Source organism: Fringilla coelebs (genome assembly GCF_963513975.1).
Source record: "Fringilla coelebs genome assembly, chromosome: 8".
In the NCBI taxonomy this organism is placed as follows: domain Eukaryota; kingdom Metazoa; phylum Chordata; class Aves; order Passeriformes; family Fringillidae; genus Fringilla; species Fringilla coelebs.
The window spans coordinates 19,892,946-19,909,715 of record NC_140066.1 but is presented as its reverse complement, the minus strand read 5'-3'; the positions used below and the strand labels follow the sequence as shown (position 1 = coordinate 19,909,715).

Sequence of the window (16,770 nt, the reverse complement as noted above, 5' to 3'; positions counted from 1 at the left end):
CGCCGATAAAAGGAAGTCAAAACAAAATGAGCTCTTCAGGGAAGCAGCTGTGAGTGTCATGAGTTGGCAGCAGGCATTGCAGAGCGTGTTTCAGGGCTGATTTGGCACTGTTTCAGAAGTGGGGAAATCTGTGTGATGAAAAAGATGATCTGGTTTAATTCACCACCCCAAAATGCTCCGTGGAGCAGGTGAGTGTAGAGGCTGCCTATAAATCAGTGGTTAGAATGTTTAGCTGGGACCTGGGTGTTGCAGTTCACTGGGGCTGTGGCAGACCTTGATCTGTACTGTTGCCCAACTGAGGGGCTGCATCAAATGTAATCTTTTAAGATGAAAAGTGTTCAGCTTTTCCCAACATAGTGTCTCAAGAATACTGTCTCTGCTACTGCTTTTCATTTAGTTTTCATTAACTTTAACATTCCAGTGAGCAGTACAACTAGTGAAACTCACCTTATTCTGCATTAATCACACTCCAGTGTGAAAGAAACCTTGAACACATGTAACCTTTTTCCCAGTGAGCGAACAAACAAGGGTTCTTGTTTATCCTAAGCTATTTTCATCACCTCTGAAAACATGGTATCTGGAGATCTTTGCTTAATGGCTCAATTAGCTGCAGCTAGCCTGAGGGCTCAGTCCTCACTGAGATTGGCTCGATGACCCTGGGCAGAAGGACTTGTTCCGTGTCCTTGGGCAGCTGGGCTATAAACTAAGCACAATCCTCCTACTTGAGGATCAACCAGTTCAGCCAATTAACTCACAAGTGTCTTCAGGACAACCTGAGTTTCATCAAGGACTGATGAGCATCCAGAAGATAAGATGGATGTGTTCTTGGGAGCACCACTGCATAGTATGATGCCTTCGACTACTGGGTGAAGGAAAGGAGTGAAACAACAGGGTGTTGGTGACAGCACAGTAACAGTCCTGCTTTACATACAAAGTAAAGAACATTGTTTTGGACAGTGGGAAAGGTAGTTTGATAATTTCTCAGTGAAAAGCACTATAACTTGACTTCTCTGATGTCTATAAGTGACAATAGCTATCATCAAACCATAAATTGATCACTCAGAAGGACTTCTGCAGCATGATGTCTCATCCCTTCTCATGTCCCAAGGTGGGATCAACAGTCCCCATGATGTGTCCAATGCTGTTTGCTCAACCTGCTTTTCCTGATTTTCCAGGAAATTCAGCTCTCTGCCTCCTCTGTGGTGTCCCACGATAGCTGTACAGGTGCAAACTCCTTTCTAAGTGACTTTATGGAATGCTCTGCCTCCTCTCAGGTATGATGCTATTGCATTTAGCATGGAAAGGATTGAAAACTTATAAGCAGGTCTCATGTCCTCATACATTTTCCCTACAAGCAGTGAGTTAGTTGAAAGATTGACTCTCTGAAGGAATTTGTATCTGATGAAAGGAATGTCCTTTTCTGGACAGGCACTGTTTTGTTTGGATCAAACTCTGGTTACAGTTGTGAAACAGAGGGAAACAGGACAGCCTTCAGCAGTGGGCTCAGGAGATGAAAAAGGCCTGTTGCTTCTCTTGGAAGGGAAAGGTGCAGGAGTGGTAACAGGCATGGTTAATTTGTTTGGCTAATGAACCATTACTCAGAGTGAGACATTGGTCCTTTGGTCTCACAGTGTCACCAGTGAACTGTCCCAGTGCAGCAGCTGCACTGTGCTGGCTGGGATCCCAGGCTTGGCCCATGTTAACATTTCATTGAAAAGGAGAATGAGGGTGTCAGGCTGAAAGGAAACCCCTAAATGCACTGTGCTCCTTTCCATAGTGGAGCTAATGGAACTTTGTTTTGGAGGAATGGTGACCTATAATGCTGTAACCTAATAACCACAGAGGTTACCCTTCAACTGAGAGGTTTTGGGCAGTAACTACCTATTTGAAACAAAATTAGTAGAGTCATAATTACCTCAGGAAATTAATAGGATGAATAATTCTTTAGCACTGTCTTGAAAGCAGCTCTTTCCAGTAGTGGTCAAAGTGCTCTAAATTTACATGGGATGAAGATAATGAATTCTTTCTAACAATGTTTAGCTACTTCTCATTTTAGTGTTTAAACTGCAGAGAGGCTGCTCAGAGCCTTGACAAAGGTTAGATCATCTCAGCTCTGTGATAGCCAGTAGCTTACATGTGAAACAGCAGGAGGTGTGAGGTTTCTGCTGGTGTAACTTGGAAATAAATGGTCCTGTGGAAGTGTTGCCAGTGACAAAATGATTAAGATTGAATCAGCAAGGATTTCTCTTGTTCACAGTGGGTCTTAAAGGCAAGTTTCCCAGCTGCCAGGTGCATGCTTGAACCATGATACTGGCTACTGTTTTCTGTTTGTCTACCTTGTGTCCCTTGCTCTTCCTCATGAAAACAGGGAGAATTCCTGTTTCAGACAAAGACAAACCATCTTCTTTTCAGGAGTGAGGTGATTTTTTTTTTTAATATGAACTCACTTTTTTGTGTAATAATCTTGCTTAATAATAAAATTATACAATACCACAACAGTCAGAATAAGATTTTGATTACACTATGTCTTTAAATAACTGCCAGCCCAATAAACTGAGCGATAATATGAAGAATGGAAAACATCTAGAAATCATAGAATGTATCCAGAGAAAGGAAGTGCTTTCATTACTGTTACAGTCTAGAGAGGAAGGTAGGTTGGAAGCAAATCCTGTCTTCTGTTAGCAAAGTATAGTTACTGCAGAATTGAAGATTTATCAATTGAAAAAGTATTACAGATCCACAAGGTTGCCAGAGAACATGAAGTGCACTATCAGGACACAAAAGGCATTGGAGTGACATGTAGTGTGCAGGGGGAACCCTTTCCCTGACTCCATGTGCAGCAGAAGGGGGTTTTGTACCTAATGAATCTAAGTGCTGCTGAACGAGTCAGGTAAGGCTTCTGGTTGTGGACTAAGGATACTTCTGCATCAGGTCAATAATTTCACTGTACACTTGTAAAGGTGCATCCAATCCCCAGATGAAATCCAGGTGTCCCCATTCAGGAATCTTCTTGTGATAGCTAAGCTTCTTGATTTTAGACAATAAAATGGCTGCATCCTTGGGATCTGCCAGCAGGTCTCGTCCCCCAGTCCACACTGCAGTGGGTACAGTCATCTCTTCTACATTGTAGAGAGGAGGAATAGTCTGGAAAACAGTACAGGAATGAGTGTCCAGGAGAGCACAGCACCTTTAAACATTCAGCTGGGGCTTTCTTCTGTCACTGCTCAAAGTAGAGGTGTCTGAACCAAAGAGGAAGGAAGTTCCCTGGTTTGCCTTTTCTATCTGTACTCACAGGGATTACTCAACTGATAGCACAGCCAAAAGTAAAACATCTCCTGAGCTGACAAAGAGTTATTGTTGGGTCCTTGCTCTCTCAAGGGAATCTTAGGGCAGGAACCTGAAACTAGACAGAGATGTCCAGATGCCTCTGGATAAACCCCATCATGGTCCTTTTGAAGTGCTGTTCAGTCCCAGGAGACATGGGCTAGAGAGAAAACACAGCATGTTTGTTCACAAGGATGAAAAGGATCACAGAATGGCTTCTGTAGGAGGAGAGGGAAAGCAGCTTAGGACTCCTGTGTTTGGAAAAGAGACGCCAGAGCAAGGGCAGGAGACAGGTTTACACAACCCCAAACGGTATGAAGACAGAGCACTGTAAGCAATTATCCCAAACACAAAACCTAGAAGGCATCCCGTGACTTTCCAGGAGCAAGCAAATTCAAAGCAAACCAAAGGAAGCTGCGTTTCATTCAACTCATCATTAAAACATGTAACTTGTAATGACAGGCTGCTGTGGAAACCTAAAGGCTAGGAGGGGCAAGGATGGGATTAGATTGTTGAATGGAAAAGGTGCTCCTCAGGGTCTCCTTGAGGACAAAGTCCCTTTGTCTCTGGCTGCCAGAATCTAGGGGTTTTTGTTAATTTTCCAGTTTTCCTATTCCTAATGTTGTCATCTGTTTCAGTTACACTAGTAGGCAAGATATTTTTGTTATTTTCTGTGTACTTTTCTTTTTCAAAATGGTTTTCTATTTTTTCTGCCCTTACTTCCTCTTATTTGTATGGATCATTTAATTGGAGAGGTTTTCTCTTCCTCTCTCTCTTTCTTTGTTTTTAAATTGTGTTAAATGTATTATTGCTGCTAGCGCGTGCATGCTTTCCCTGTTGACTTCCAAACTGAAAAGCAATAATATTTTAATTTACTTATGTTCTGAAAATGTGTCTCCTGCTATGTCCTTGCTCTCTTCCTGTGTGTTTCTGTGCTGTCCAAGGTTGATTCACCAAGACATACCTGTTGGTATTTTTCCATGTTCTTTTTTGAACTGCCCCAGTCATAAGCTTGGAACTTCCCCGAGCGGGCCTCCTAGGAGGATGAACAAGAGAAGGGTGGTTATAAAGCCATCATTTGGGAAGTTTGTGTGCTCTTTCCCTGACTCCAATCTAAAGCCCCAACAGTTCTTCTAAGAGCTATGAAAGAGCCTATAGTAAATTAATTAGACGTGTCAAAAAGTGAAAAGAGTCAGATGTTTTTGTCATAACGAAAGAAACTCACATCTTCTGCAGACAGCCCCAAGGATGTCCTCACAGGCAATTTGTTCAAGTTTGTAAAACTGCTGTTAACAGCTGCTGTCAGCAAGTTCATCTCAGTGCTACTGCCTTGTCCTATTCTTACAGTCATGTTGCCAACACTCAGCTCTGTGAGTGGCTCCATCTTATGTTTTCTCTTCCCACTCTATTTTGAATACATAAATTACTATTTTTAGTTCTTCCCCTTCTTGGCTTTACCTACAGCATGGGTTACTCCTACTCTGAGAGACACCTTCACCAGAATCTTAGTATTGAAATTCTGTTAGCTCCTTTGGTTGTAATAACAGGAAGAACTACAAAGACTTAGGAGTATTACTTCTGCATGTTTATGCTTGTAGTCTGTGGTTAGATGCTGAATTACATCTGAGTTAATTTGCAGAACTCCCCCTACTCCGCTTTTGTAACCCTTTTTCTTTACAGAAGGTCTAGGTCAGGGTTACAAAAGCACTTTATTCAAACCTACTATCTAATGCAATCTCACAGCCAAAAGTATAATTTTATTTTGAATAAGTGCCTGTGCAGTTGTCACTCAGACATATCTGTGTGCTTGCTTTGCTGAAAAGGGCACAAACACTCCTGCAAGTGTTGTGTGCTCACAGCTGCTTCCAGCGCTGCTCCAGAGCCCGTGGTGCTGCCTTGCTGCAGAGGCTCCTCCAAGGAAGCTCTTTGGATCCTCAGAGTGTGAGCCCAAAGGCAGCTCCCATCAGCACTGCTGCTGAAGAGGTACTGTGGCAGTACCTTGTAGGTAAGGGATATAACCGGTCTACTAAATAAAGTATTTATTATTTATGGTTCTACTGACAGCCTTGAAAGCAAGAGAAGAAACTACAAGGGTTTTAACAGTAAAATATGACAATTTATGTGGCAGCCTAAATCCTGCTCATTTCTTGACACCACATTGGAAACATGACTAATTTAAGGTAAACTCCCTACAAACTGTGGACATCATTTATAAAAGGTATCAGATACACAATAAGAAGAGTGATGTGTACACCTGCACACACAGCTTCCAGCCTACATATTTTTACTCAAATGCAGCTCTTCATTGTTGGCTTCAAATGTACCTGTATCACACAGGGCATTTCTATCCTGCTGGCAAAAGAAGGAGCAATGAAAAATAGTGCTCTGGACTGATTTTCAGTTGCAATTCACAAGTTGCACGTGTTTCCAAGAAGTTGGCAATGGCTTCACAGCTGGTTATCTCTTACCTCTCTACTCAACTCAAGGTGAGTACCTATCTTATCTTTCAGGGGATTGCTCATACCTGACTCCAGTGGACTATGTTCTGCACAGAAGTTCCAGCAGAGGTTTGGGCAATATACACATTGATTCGGTTCTGAAAGAGAATATTCAGTGAGCATTCTCATCTTCCCTTCTATGCAGACATACATCAAAAGATATACTACAGCAGTGTCATGTACCAATTAAACCAACAGAAATTGGAGTGGCATAATTGGAGACTCCCTCAGATTTACTTCACATGTGGCAGTATGTCAGATTAGGTGTAGCACTGAAAGAGCAATCCCTAACCAGAGTGTTTTCCAGGATGACTAAGAATCTAAAAGAATCTACAGGTGAGAAGGAATGAATAGAAAGCAATTTAGACCCCAATCTGTGTGGTGTTTTTCAGAATTCTGTATCCCACTCTGTGTGAGAGAGGACCACTGTTGGACAGGACAGCAAAGGGAAATGCAGTTTCCTGATAGATGCAGAAATATTTGAAATAAAACACACCCTAGTAGTGCGGGGGTTTCTTAGCAAACTGCTGTGGGATCCTTCCTCAGTGAACACTTTCTGAGACATTTTTTGAAAAATGCTAGAGCAGAATTTTGACTCCCAGGTGATCTGACCTACAGCTGGACATAGCATGACGTGCCCAGGTACATCCTAATACTCTCCTACCCTGATGGCCCAGGGCTTGGAGAACAAGGACAAGGAGGAATAGGTGTGTTCCTTTCTGTGTTGCAAAGTGAAAACATGAAGCAGGTAGGCTTTTCATTTCTTCTTTTTCAGTATGCCAGCATGTGAAATAGCTCTGATGAGACCAATGGCCACAGTATGGACCAGGATATGGTGCCCTGGGTGAGGTCTTTCAGAAGGCAGACTGCAGAATTCTGGGGGGCTCTGACCAGCTGTCCACAGCAGAACTGGTGCCAGGTGCTCTTCTGAGAGCAGAGGCAGGGGTTCCCTGCTAGAGATAGGGCAACCAGCAGATACTGCTGTCCAGCAGTGGGGACCATTCCCTGCAAGGTGATACTAGTAGAAATTCAGGATTCACACTACAGGATAGAAGGTGAGGAGTATAAGCTTAAACTCCCAGTAGAGCTGATAAAAGTTATATGTACCACATCAATGTTTTTCAGGTTACAGCCACCCAGATTGAAGAAGACACTTCTACAAAGCCTGGCAAAAGCTCGGTGGCTGCAGACAGGGGCCATTATCCTTGTGAGAACCTCAGTCTGGGGAAGGAATTCTCTGTTGCCAAGCATACCCTGTGAAATACAAAGGTAACAATAATTTGGGAATGTTTTTACACTTCTCCATCAATTTCAGTGGTTCTTACTCACCTTTTCTCCATTTGTCAGATGATGTTCCCATAAACAAGTGAGAAATTAATTGGTTTTCCATTGCATCAGCTTGCTTGGGCATTACTCAATCTGGGTTACATCACTTTTAATGAAGAGATATGTTAAATTAACTCCAATTCATAGTTTAAGCTTTTATATCAGTGGCTTTGCCCAGAGGAATCTTGGAAACCTTTGAGGATCTGCATCTTTGTACCTCTCTGGCTGACCTGTCCCCGTGCTGCAGTGTTGCCCTGGACTGAAAGCTTTTCTTATTGCCCTGTCTGAACTCTCACCACAAGGTAAACCTGCCTGCATGCAAATGAGTCAACTTCACAAAGCCCCATACTTTCCATTTATCCATTTCAAGAGCTGAACAAACAAGCATATGGTTAAACAGTGGAAACCAAGGTACCACACACCCTGAGCATTTTCTCAGGAAGGTAGAGGAGTTTTGTTGCTGGGCCTTTGGCATACTTAATAGCAGTGACAGGTGCCAATGCAAAGTAGAGTTTGATTTTTTCAGCCAGCTCTGGCATTGTTGAAAATGCAATGAAAGCTGAAAAAAAAAAAAAAAAAAAGAAGGGTTAAACCCCCATATTTTTATAATAGACTGTTTTCAGTATTAAAATATACTCTGCACTTTCAATTTATAAGTAACCTTGTTAGTTGTTCAGAGACTATGGTCCAACCTAGATTTGTATGAAATCCATCCTTTCCATAAGTTACCAGCTTGTAGAAGATTTCCCCTATTCAGAGAAATGTCTTTCTAGATTTTGCAGCTTTCTTCCAGACTTAATTAAACATAGATGTACATTTCTGTTGTACAATCATGTATTTCTCATACTATTGGGAGGAAAAGTAATTTTTATTCTGGTCAATCCAATTTTGTATTTTCTTTTTTCTTGCCTACATCTGGTCCAAACTGGCCAGCTTCTCTTTCTGTACTCTCATCTTCCTGTTTTGTTTATTTTGGTGAACTGACCAGCTGCTGTCAGGCACACCCTTGCACTGTGGATAGAAACAATTTTCACGGCCCACCCACAACATTTTCTGCATTAATTCTTAGTTGACAGATTTCCAGCAGCAGTGCATTTGATCCATTACACTTCATTACCTTTGTAATACATTTTAAATGCCTACATGTTGAAAATTGCTTATACTAACACAGTATTTCACAAGTACAAAGAGTTAATAAAAACTACAAGTATATTGAGTAACTCAGTATCTTAAATCACATTTTACTCCTGTTTTCTGGAAGAATTCCTCTCTTGTGTGAACTTACCAATGGTAGTACCTTGTGAATAACCAATATAGTACAACTTCTCCTGTCCTGTTTTCTCCAAAATGAAATTTATTGCTGCTGGAAGATCAAACTTTGCCATCTCATCAAAACTGCAGGCAGGATATTGAAAGAGAGGCATGCATAAATTAAAACCCAGACTTTAAATTGAACTCACATTTTTATTAATAGCTTGTCAGCAAAGAAACAGTTTGACTGAATAATTCAATTGTTCTAAGTTCTTTGTTTTTCTGGCACTGGATATGGAAGATACTACTCAAGATTTTTTTTGGATTATTGTATTACACAGTCTAGTGTTTCTAAGTAGCTGCTAAAACTGGCTCCAAGGCTGGAGATGGCCTGGGCAGGTTCCTCTGAGTCTTTCTGCTGCTGTGCCTCTAGTTTGAAGAACCTGACCAAGCAGTAATTAAAGTTGTCTCCATTACTATTACAGTTCACACGCGTTTATAGGGGCACCTCAGCAAAAGCAAATGTAAAGAATGCTGATTAAAAAGTAGCATATGTAAATCACTGATTTAGGCATCTGAAATAAATATGATGGATGAGTAATGGATGTCCCCTTCAGTGGTTTCTACCTGAAAGCCCAGAATTCATCCTGATCAATGGAATACTTCTGATGTTTTCTTGACCAGCGATTCCCTCTGCTATTTCCCATCCAAACATCAAATCCAGCATCAGCTAGCAGGAAGCCCAAGCTGTTGTTGGGCAGGTTTGTGACCCAGTTACGAGCATCTCCCAGTAATCCATGCTGGAGAAACACAGCAGGTCTTGAAGCTGAAAAATAAAGCAAAACCAAAACAGTTTATAATTGTTTTTATTTTCTCATTTCCTGGTTGTTCAGAGACATTATTGTCTCATATTCAATACTGGGATCTTTTCCTCAATCAACAAATCATAAGAACGAAACACTTCTTTCTGTAAGAGACAACCTCTAAGCTTCTGAAAGAATTGATGGAAAGATCTGTCTGACACAACAGCAAACTAACTTGGCACCCTCTGGTCATTGTTTGTACAGTCAGACACATCAGCTTGAGATTCTCAACACTGATAGGGAGATGAAGGTGTGGGATTGTTTTCAGAGGTTTCCTTTACCCAAAATATGCATCAGACACTGATACTACCCAGGTGTAAGCAAAAACAAGCAAAATGAGAAGCTGGAAAAGCTTGTGCAAAACAGGTTGATTAGGCAACCTTTATCCTATTTTTAATGTTCTAAAAATTTAACTCATCAACTCTTACTAGGAAGCATATGCTTAATACTATGGTGGATTTTTATTATAAATAGGTGCTTGACATTAATTCTGTAGATCTTGCAGGTTGTTCAGGGCAGCCAGAACTCTTTGCTGAAATTTCACTCATGTATACAAGCTTTGGTGGATGCTTTAAAAATACAAGTTGTCTCTTTTGAGAATATGCCCTATCTAGACTGGTGCTGTGTCATATTAAATAACTGTACCTGGGCTTCCTTGATTCTGAGTACCATAAGGGATTCTGTTAATGGTGATGGTGTAACCATCTTCTGTCACCACTTCATACTCCTCACTGGGGTACCCTTTGTAAGTAATGAGCTCATTCTAGGAGAGAAGGTACAAATGCATTTGTTTGCACAAGTCCATTTCATATATTTTAAGACAGTCACAATGAAGAAATGTCAGAAAGCAGGTACAGCTGGGGATTTAACCTACATCCATTGAGCATCTGAATGTATGTAACCCTAAAGCAACAACAAATTTCCTTTCTTTATATTGTATCTAGGGCTTTACTACCCAATAAATATATGTCATATAAAACCTCTACTACACTCCTGCCATACAATCATCACAAGCCCTTGCATTCTGGTGATATAAGAATCCCTATAAGCTCACAGCAGAACGTTATGAGCTGAGATGAGGTGCGTGGCTGAGACGAGGAGCAGTGTGGGTGCAATGTTTCTGATTTTGATGCAGCCTGGGACCAGCTATTCAAACTACCTTCAGAGGAATCAGACAGCTTCACAACTGTGGTTTGCTGAACAGCATAGAAGCAGTGAGCACTGCTGAAAAGCTGACTACATTATGGAAAAAAAAAAGATCAGGCAGTTGCACAGTTGCAAGAGAAACTAGAACAGCCCATCTTAAGCTCTGAGGTAAATATTACTTTTGACCCGTAACGTTCCATCTGTTTTGTTACAAAAGAGTATTGGTTTTTATAACTTGCACTCAGAGAATTACTCAATATGTTTTGCCATGCAGGACAGAACCTCCAAGATTTTAACAAACAATGAAAGACCTACACAAGCTTCCTTGGCAAGAGGTGTTTTTCTGAAAAGCTGGCCATTTCTGGTCTCTGCTGGTCACCACTAGTTGTTTACAGACTTCATTGCTGATGAAATGCTGACATTCCAGATAGTCATTCCTTCAGATAGGCAGGCAGTGCCAGCAATAGCAAGCTGGAAACTGATATTTAAAAGGAAAACAGGTCTGGAGATTTACTATTTGCTTTAATTTCTACTAGAGAAAAGATGGGCTGTTACACATGCAGGCAGAAGAGAATGGAAGAGAAAGCAGTAGTACAAACAATGACTAGAGAGGATAGGTTAAATAAAGGCAGCTTATCTACCCTGTTATTTCTAACACTTAGAAACCCCTCTGCTCTTAGTGATGCATACCATCCATCCTCAGGTCACTCCAGCAACCAACTTACAATACTCATAAAGGCTTCAGGATCCACAACTCTCTTCATTCTTCTCAGTTCTTCTGGATAAGTAACTCCCTGAAACAAATATATCACAGCAACAAACAGCCATATCTTCTCCCTGCAAAATCCAATTTATTAATCTGTCAGTAGTCCTCCTCTGCACTTGCAATCCAGACAGGTTCTGTACGTTTCTGATGAGGAAAATGCTGTCTAATAATGAATGGAGCCATTCTGGTCCTCCCTACTTGTTAATTAGATGGGACAAAGCTGACTTCAAACACCTGTCTGAGGGCGTTGGGGAGCAACCTGCACTCTCTGCTAAGGTTTGGGAGAGGGTGCTGCTCTTGATCAAGGCAAAAGTATCAATGAATCCAAGAAAAGAAGCAAAGCTTCTGGAGAAATGAATTTCACTCCTTTTTCTGAGAAGTAGGTCACTTGCATTCCCATACCACGCATTTGATCTGTAGGTGAATTTGGAAACATTTCTGGTTACCTCTGTGAAACCGAGTTATTGGGTAACTCCGAAGTAAATTAGTCATTGTCACAGTGAAGATAACCAAGTTGTTGGATAATCAGTGGAAAAAAGTAAAAACTATTACAAATAAAAAATTTAAATATTTATCATTAATCAAAAAGTTAGGAACCTAAATAATGCAGTTCTTTATACTTTCAAAATTTATACAAATCTGCTTAATGACAGAATTTATCCACTCCGTAGGACGAGGATGGATAGAGGAAAAGAACACTTTGCTAAATGTAATGCTAGGTAGAGTGAGTACAGGGACCAGGATCGAGTTTTAAGCAAGAAAGAAATAAAAAAACCCCTGGGAGGTAGCTATCCTGCTTAGAGGCATGCATCTAGCAGCTCCACTGTCTGTGGAGGTACCTACATACTCTTGGTTCAAAGAAAATGCAGTGTTTGTATTAGCATCTTCTCTACACCATATAACCCCCCAGAGGCACAGTAATAGATCTTTCAGTCAGACTGATTCAGCCAAAAATCTATTGAATTTATTGTTTTCCTATTCAAGAAGACTTTTAAACTATTTTCCCCCCAAATAACATCAATAGCATGTTTTTTCCTTCTCATAGAACAACAATTTATACACTAACTTCCTAGCACTGCATTCTGGTGCAATCTGTGTGTTGAAAATGTGTAGCTCCTTTTGTAGAGAAAGGGACATTTAGAGACCTTTGTTTTACTGAGCTAACACCCTGTCTTCTGGTTTAAAGTCACCACTTTCTGATTCTCTCACTTGCCATCTTCCCATACCTCTACAGCTACCCCAGAGTTACCTAAATTCAGGCTAGGTGAGCCAGGCCTGAATCTCTTTAGTCACAAGGAATCTTGAGAGAAAATGCCATACTTTCACCAGCTTACAAGCAAAACAACACAGCGAAATACATTTGTTCCCAAACAGTAAAGCAACTCCTCAAGCTCAGGTTTCATACCATCTTTTGCAGCTCCCATGAAGCTTCACCAGTTTTGGATCATAAATAAATCAAAGCATTACTGACCTTGTGCCCAAAGTCATGTGTTTGGCTGAGCAGCTGCAGCTACAGAAGAATGAAAACTCAATTCCTGGCTGTTAGGAAGCGGTGCTGGCAGTGAAAGGATGGTCATGCACTGTTTTTCCCCCACTCATGCAGCAACTTGACAATAAGCCTCTGTTTCTTTCTCACTACTCATTCCTTCTACTATCACTTTAGCTTTTCCCTGATGCAGCACCAGAGAGGGGTGGCTCCTTTTATTCTCAAACCTCATGCTTTTCAGCTCCTTAGCCCCACAGCTATAACAAGGCTCTTCTACTATCACAGATTGCTGGATTTTTAAGGAGAATACCAGCCTCGGTAGAGTGGCAGAGAAGGATCAGGAATTTTGAAAACAAATATATTCATAGATATACCTTATCATACCTGTCAATAGACCTGCAACAAATTTCTCTTTTACTAAAACCTAATCAGGATCAGAAATATTCAATATATCCTCAGAAGTTATTTTCTTTAGTATTTACAGATCAGAAAGAAATATGAAAGAAAATCTCAGGAGAAGACCTGTTCCTACAAACTTGTTATAAGACTTTCAAAGAGAAATAGAAACATCTGAGCTCAGTTTCTGGCAGTGAATAAGGAGAGGAAATGATTTTCAAAGAGCTGGTTTAGAACATGGAGTGTTTTCAAATATTGATTCTACACACGGGATGGGATGTTTTTGAATCTTCTCATTATTTCCTTTATATAATCCAAGTTCCTTCATCTCTCCTACAACAAAAGCAGGTTTCTGCCTTTCTAAAGTCTCAGTGTCTTTTGAAGCTCGACAAGAATTTCATGAGTGAACTGTTTAAATGTGTACTTGCCTTTGAGTACCTCATGCTAATCTAAGTCATTAAGATGAGCTATTAACTCACTGTGAACAAAGCCAGCTTCATTCTTTAATGCAAAACATTAATTTTAATGTTCTAATTCTTTAATGCTCCAATAACAAAAAACTCACTAAAACATTGCATACACATAATACCATAAATAGCAAATGACTGGATAAAGTCATTGCAGGCAGTATGTGTTTGAAGTGAGTGTTTGAGATGGGCAAAGAAGGTGAACTAGGGTTAGTGCTGGGCTGATTTTTTCAAAACCAGGCATGCACACTCTGTTGTAAATGATCAGGTTTCAGGGGAAGTTACTCACACTACAATCAGGTATGGAATTCAGTGGAAATGCTTAAAGGTTGAGATGTTGCTGTCAGAGTTGTGGCTGCATCTTCACGAGTGTGGTCATATGTAAATGAACTTTAAACTGGTCAGTCTAGGTGCCCTTGTATAAATAAGTGCCTTTATATAAATTGTTCACTACCTGCTCAGTTTATGAAGCCTCAACTCCTTCCGGTGCTTTTTATGGATAAAACCCCCATCAATGTGCAGAATATAATCCCTAGCATTTTTGTGTTTTCTGTAAACTCTTTGCTCTCCCCATTCCCTCCTGCTGCAGGAATTGGACCTGGCTTTGGAAATTACTCAGGAATGGAAGATATTTTTATACGGCTGAATATAGCAGTTCATCATGGATCAAATATGTCCTTTTGGCTTCTTCATGCAGCTAGTGAACGTAGTTATCAGAGATGTTTGGCTATTTTAAGTATGTTAAGGAGGGCCTTTAAGGGGAGGTATGCTCTATTGAGAGACAGACTTGTTTTTGTGGAAGTTGCCATCCAGGAGTCTCCAAGGGAACACATAGCAGCAAAACCAGAAGGATCCCCTTGTGCACTTGTATGGCTTTAAAAACATTTCATGTCACAATGGGGTAAACAGTTGCTTCCTGAGAGTGAGAAAAACACTGAGAACTAAGCACAGGGTCTAATGGTGAAATCTCCAGTGAATCCCTGGGACAATACCTGGTTCCCACAGCATACAACAGCTGCCCTCAGCCACCCGCCCCGTGCTGTTCCTCAGCTGGAGTGCTGCTGGCCCCCAGCACAGGCACATTTTGGGGGTGAAGGCAGACCCTTCCTATGCAGCAATGGACCCTCCACCTGCAAACAGCAAAGGAACTGCTCTCAGGGGAGTCCCTACACACAGACAGAGGTGCAGAAGCATGAAATGCTAACAAGAACAGGCACTGCTTGGGGGAGAGATTCTTCTCAGCTCTGTCAGGCCTGCAGAAATATTTCTGGTGGCCATCACTGAGGTCAATGGACTTGCCTGTGATTACCAGTACTGGGCTGAGTGGCACAGTGTTTGTAAGTCATGAGTAGCTCTGCACTGGCACTTGGACAATTATGAATCTTTCCTGTGACAAAGGTGAGCTAAGAAGTGTCAAAAGGGTGGGCTCATGAGGGACAGAGAGGGCTGCATGCCTGGCTGTGCTGCTCACACTGCTGCTGCCTTGTCTGGAAATGTCCCAGGCAGTGTTGCCCTCCTGCTCAAGTGCCAGTCACCATACAAGGGGCAGCTTCCACAAGAGAAGCTCAGCACCAGCCTGTCTGTTAACTTATCCAAGGGAGATACAACTTGAGATAAGAGCAATTATTTCCACAATACTTTCTGGCTGATGCTGAAGTTTGTGAAATGTCTGCAAGCCAGGACTTCTTCACCTCTGAGGGTGGATGAAGACTGTGTTGCAATTTATGAGCTTTGCATTGTTAAAATTGTTTTGCCTCCCAATCTGCAGAATTTTTTTTTTAATCCTTCTGCTAATTTTGTAGCAATGTATAGCAATGTATCTTTTCACTCCCACAGTCACCAGACACCAATGCTATCACCTGTAATTAGAGAAGAAAGGAATTTACGCATCTGCCAACATATGTGGAAAGCTGAAAATTACATATGCTTTATTTCTCTTCCACTTGTTGCTGAATGATATTTTTGGGAGTGTGAATTGAGATCCTCTGGCAGAAAAACTGGGACCAGTAGGAGCACTGTGCAGGCCTTGCACTCAGTGTGCAGCAGTCTGCTGGTGAGCATGATAAGCCCAGACTGAAGAAGTCTCTCTTTGTGCTGCCATCAGCAGGACCTACCCAGCTATTTATAGAGGTTAAAGGGACTGTGGGTAGAGGGGCTTTGGTTTTTCTTAATCCTAAGAATTAAAGTAAGGGGTTTGCTCTGGGAAAGAAGGAAGGTGCTTTTTTCACTTGTACCTTTATACATATTAGGAATTTCTTTTGAAACAGCAAAGGTTTTACTGACTCACAGATCATTTATCTTTAAAAAGTTAAGATACAGATACCAATACAAACTAATGGTTTGCTCTGAGCATCAACATTGATTTTTCCTACATGAAATAATCTACTGTAAACAGTGAAAAACGAAATTTACAGTAATTATAACACTAAGATGATTACTTTGTACTTAGGATGCAGAATATTGTTTTGATCTTTTGTATATGGATCAAAGTATATTAACCTTAGCTATAGAAATGCACTTTAAATAGCAAAGCTGCTCGTCAGATATAGTCTGTGTTTTCAATGGAAGCTTTCCCTTATAAGGACAAAATTTCCCTGCTGACCCCAAAGTGATACTTTCCAAACCAAATGAAGAACCTACAAGTTCTATTTTACTTATGTCAACAAAATGTTTCATGCTCTTGCTACGTGAAGGAAGTTAACTTCTAAAATGTTAGTGCCAACACATAGTTCCACAACATTGCACCAGAGGAACAAATGAAACTTATGGACCTCTTTCAAGCTCTGCTCCACTGAATGTTGTATTAGACACTGAAAGTTTTCATTAAACAGGAGAGTATTCTTTTATTAAAACAAACAATATCAGACAAGGGCATAATTCTTACCATCCCAAAAGAAATCCATGTCTTCTTGATGATCAGGACGACCTCATTGCTTTGGAAGCATTTTGTGAAGGGTCTTGGGGCAGGAAGATCCATTTACAGAGGGGTCTCATGGCTGTTTCACTCCCCTGGAGCAGATAGTAGTGGCCATCTGAAGAGCAGTCCACTCCCAAAGTCTGTGTGAGAGAGCACTCTGTCCCTCTTTGCTAGTGGGACTGTCAATCTGCAGAGGAGGCTCCAATATTAGAGGAGAACAGGTGTGAAAAGCTGGTAATTTGTATTTTCCTTTTGAAAACCAACAGGACAACTAGTCAGGTCTTTGCTGTCCAAAAAGTTGTGGTGCAGTGATCCTCAGGCTGTCTGGTC

The 16,770-nt window shown here is 41.0% G+C and overlaps 1 protein-coding gene across 3 annotated transcripts; it reads right to left on the bottom strand.

Annotated features, from left to right (window-relative positions):
* Nucleotides 1-2,425: 2,425 nt before the first annotated feature.
* LOC311156251 (lipase member M-like) lies at nt 2,426-16,770 on the bottom strand. Of its 3 annotated transcripts, none has more exons than XM_084210077.1 (10): nt 16,408-16,770; nt 11,134-11,245; nt 9,908-10,025; nt 9,027-9,225; nt 8,434-8,543; nt 7,571-7,707; nt 6,930-7,076; nt 5,849-5,920; nt 4,289-4,360; nt 2,426-3,144 (listed from the first exon to the last, which is right to left on the bottom strand). In XM_084210077.1, exons 2-10 carry the CDS (start codon nt 11,170-11,172, stop codon nt 2,911-2,913), a joined length of 1,128 nt encoding a protein of 375 aa, XP_084066203.1. In that variant the 5' UTR covers nt 11,173-11,245; nt 16,408-16,770; the 3' UTR covers nt 2,426-2,910. The 3 variants fall into 3 exon arrangements, with proteins under 3 accessions (XP_084066203.1, XP_084066201.1, XP_084066202.1); XM_084210075.1 differs by lacking the exon at nt 16,408-16,770 and adding an exon at nt 12,646-12,764; XM_084210076.1 differs by lacking the exon at nt 11,134-11,245.

What these genes read in the sequence shown, in the direction of transcription:
- LOC311156251 (XM_084210075.1), bottom strand. An exon ending in TCAGAATCAAGGAAGCCCAG is followed by an intron (nt 9,226 to 9,907) that starts GTACAGTTATTT and finishes TTTATTTTTCAG; the next exon opens with CTTCAAGACCTGCTGTGTTT. An exon ending in ACCTGAAAAACATTGATGTG is followed by an intron (nt 5,921 to 6,929) that starts GTACATATAACT and finishes ATTCTCTTTCAG; the next exon opens with AACCGAATCAATGTGTATAT.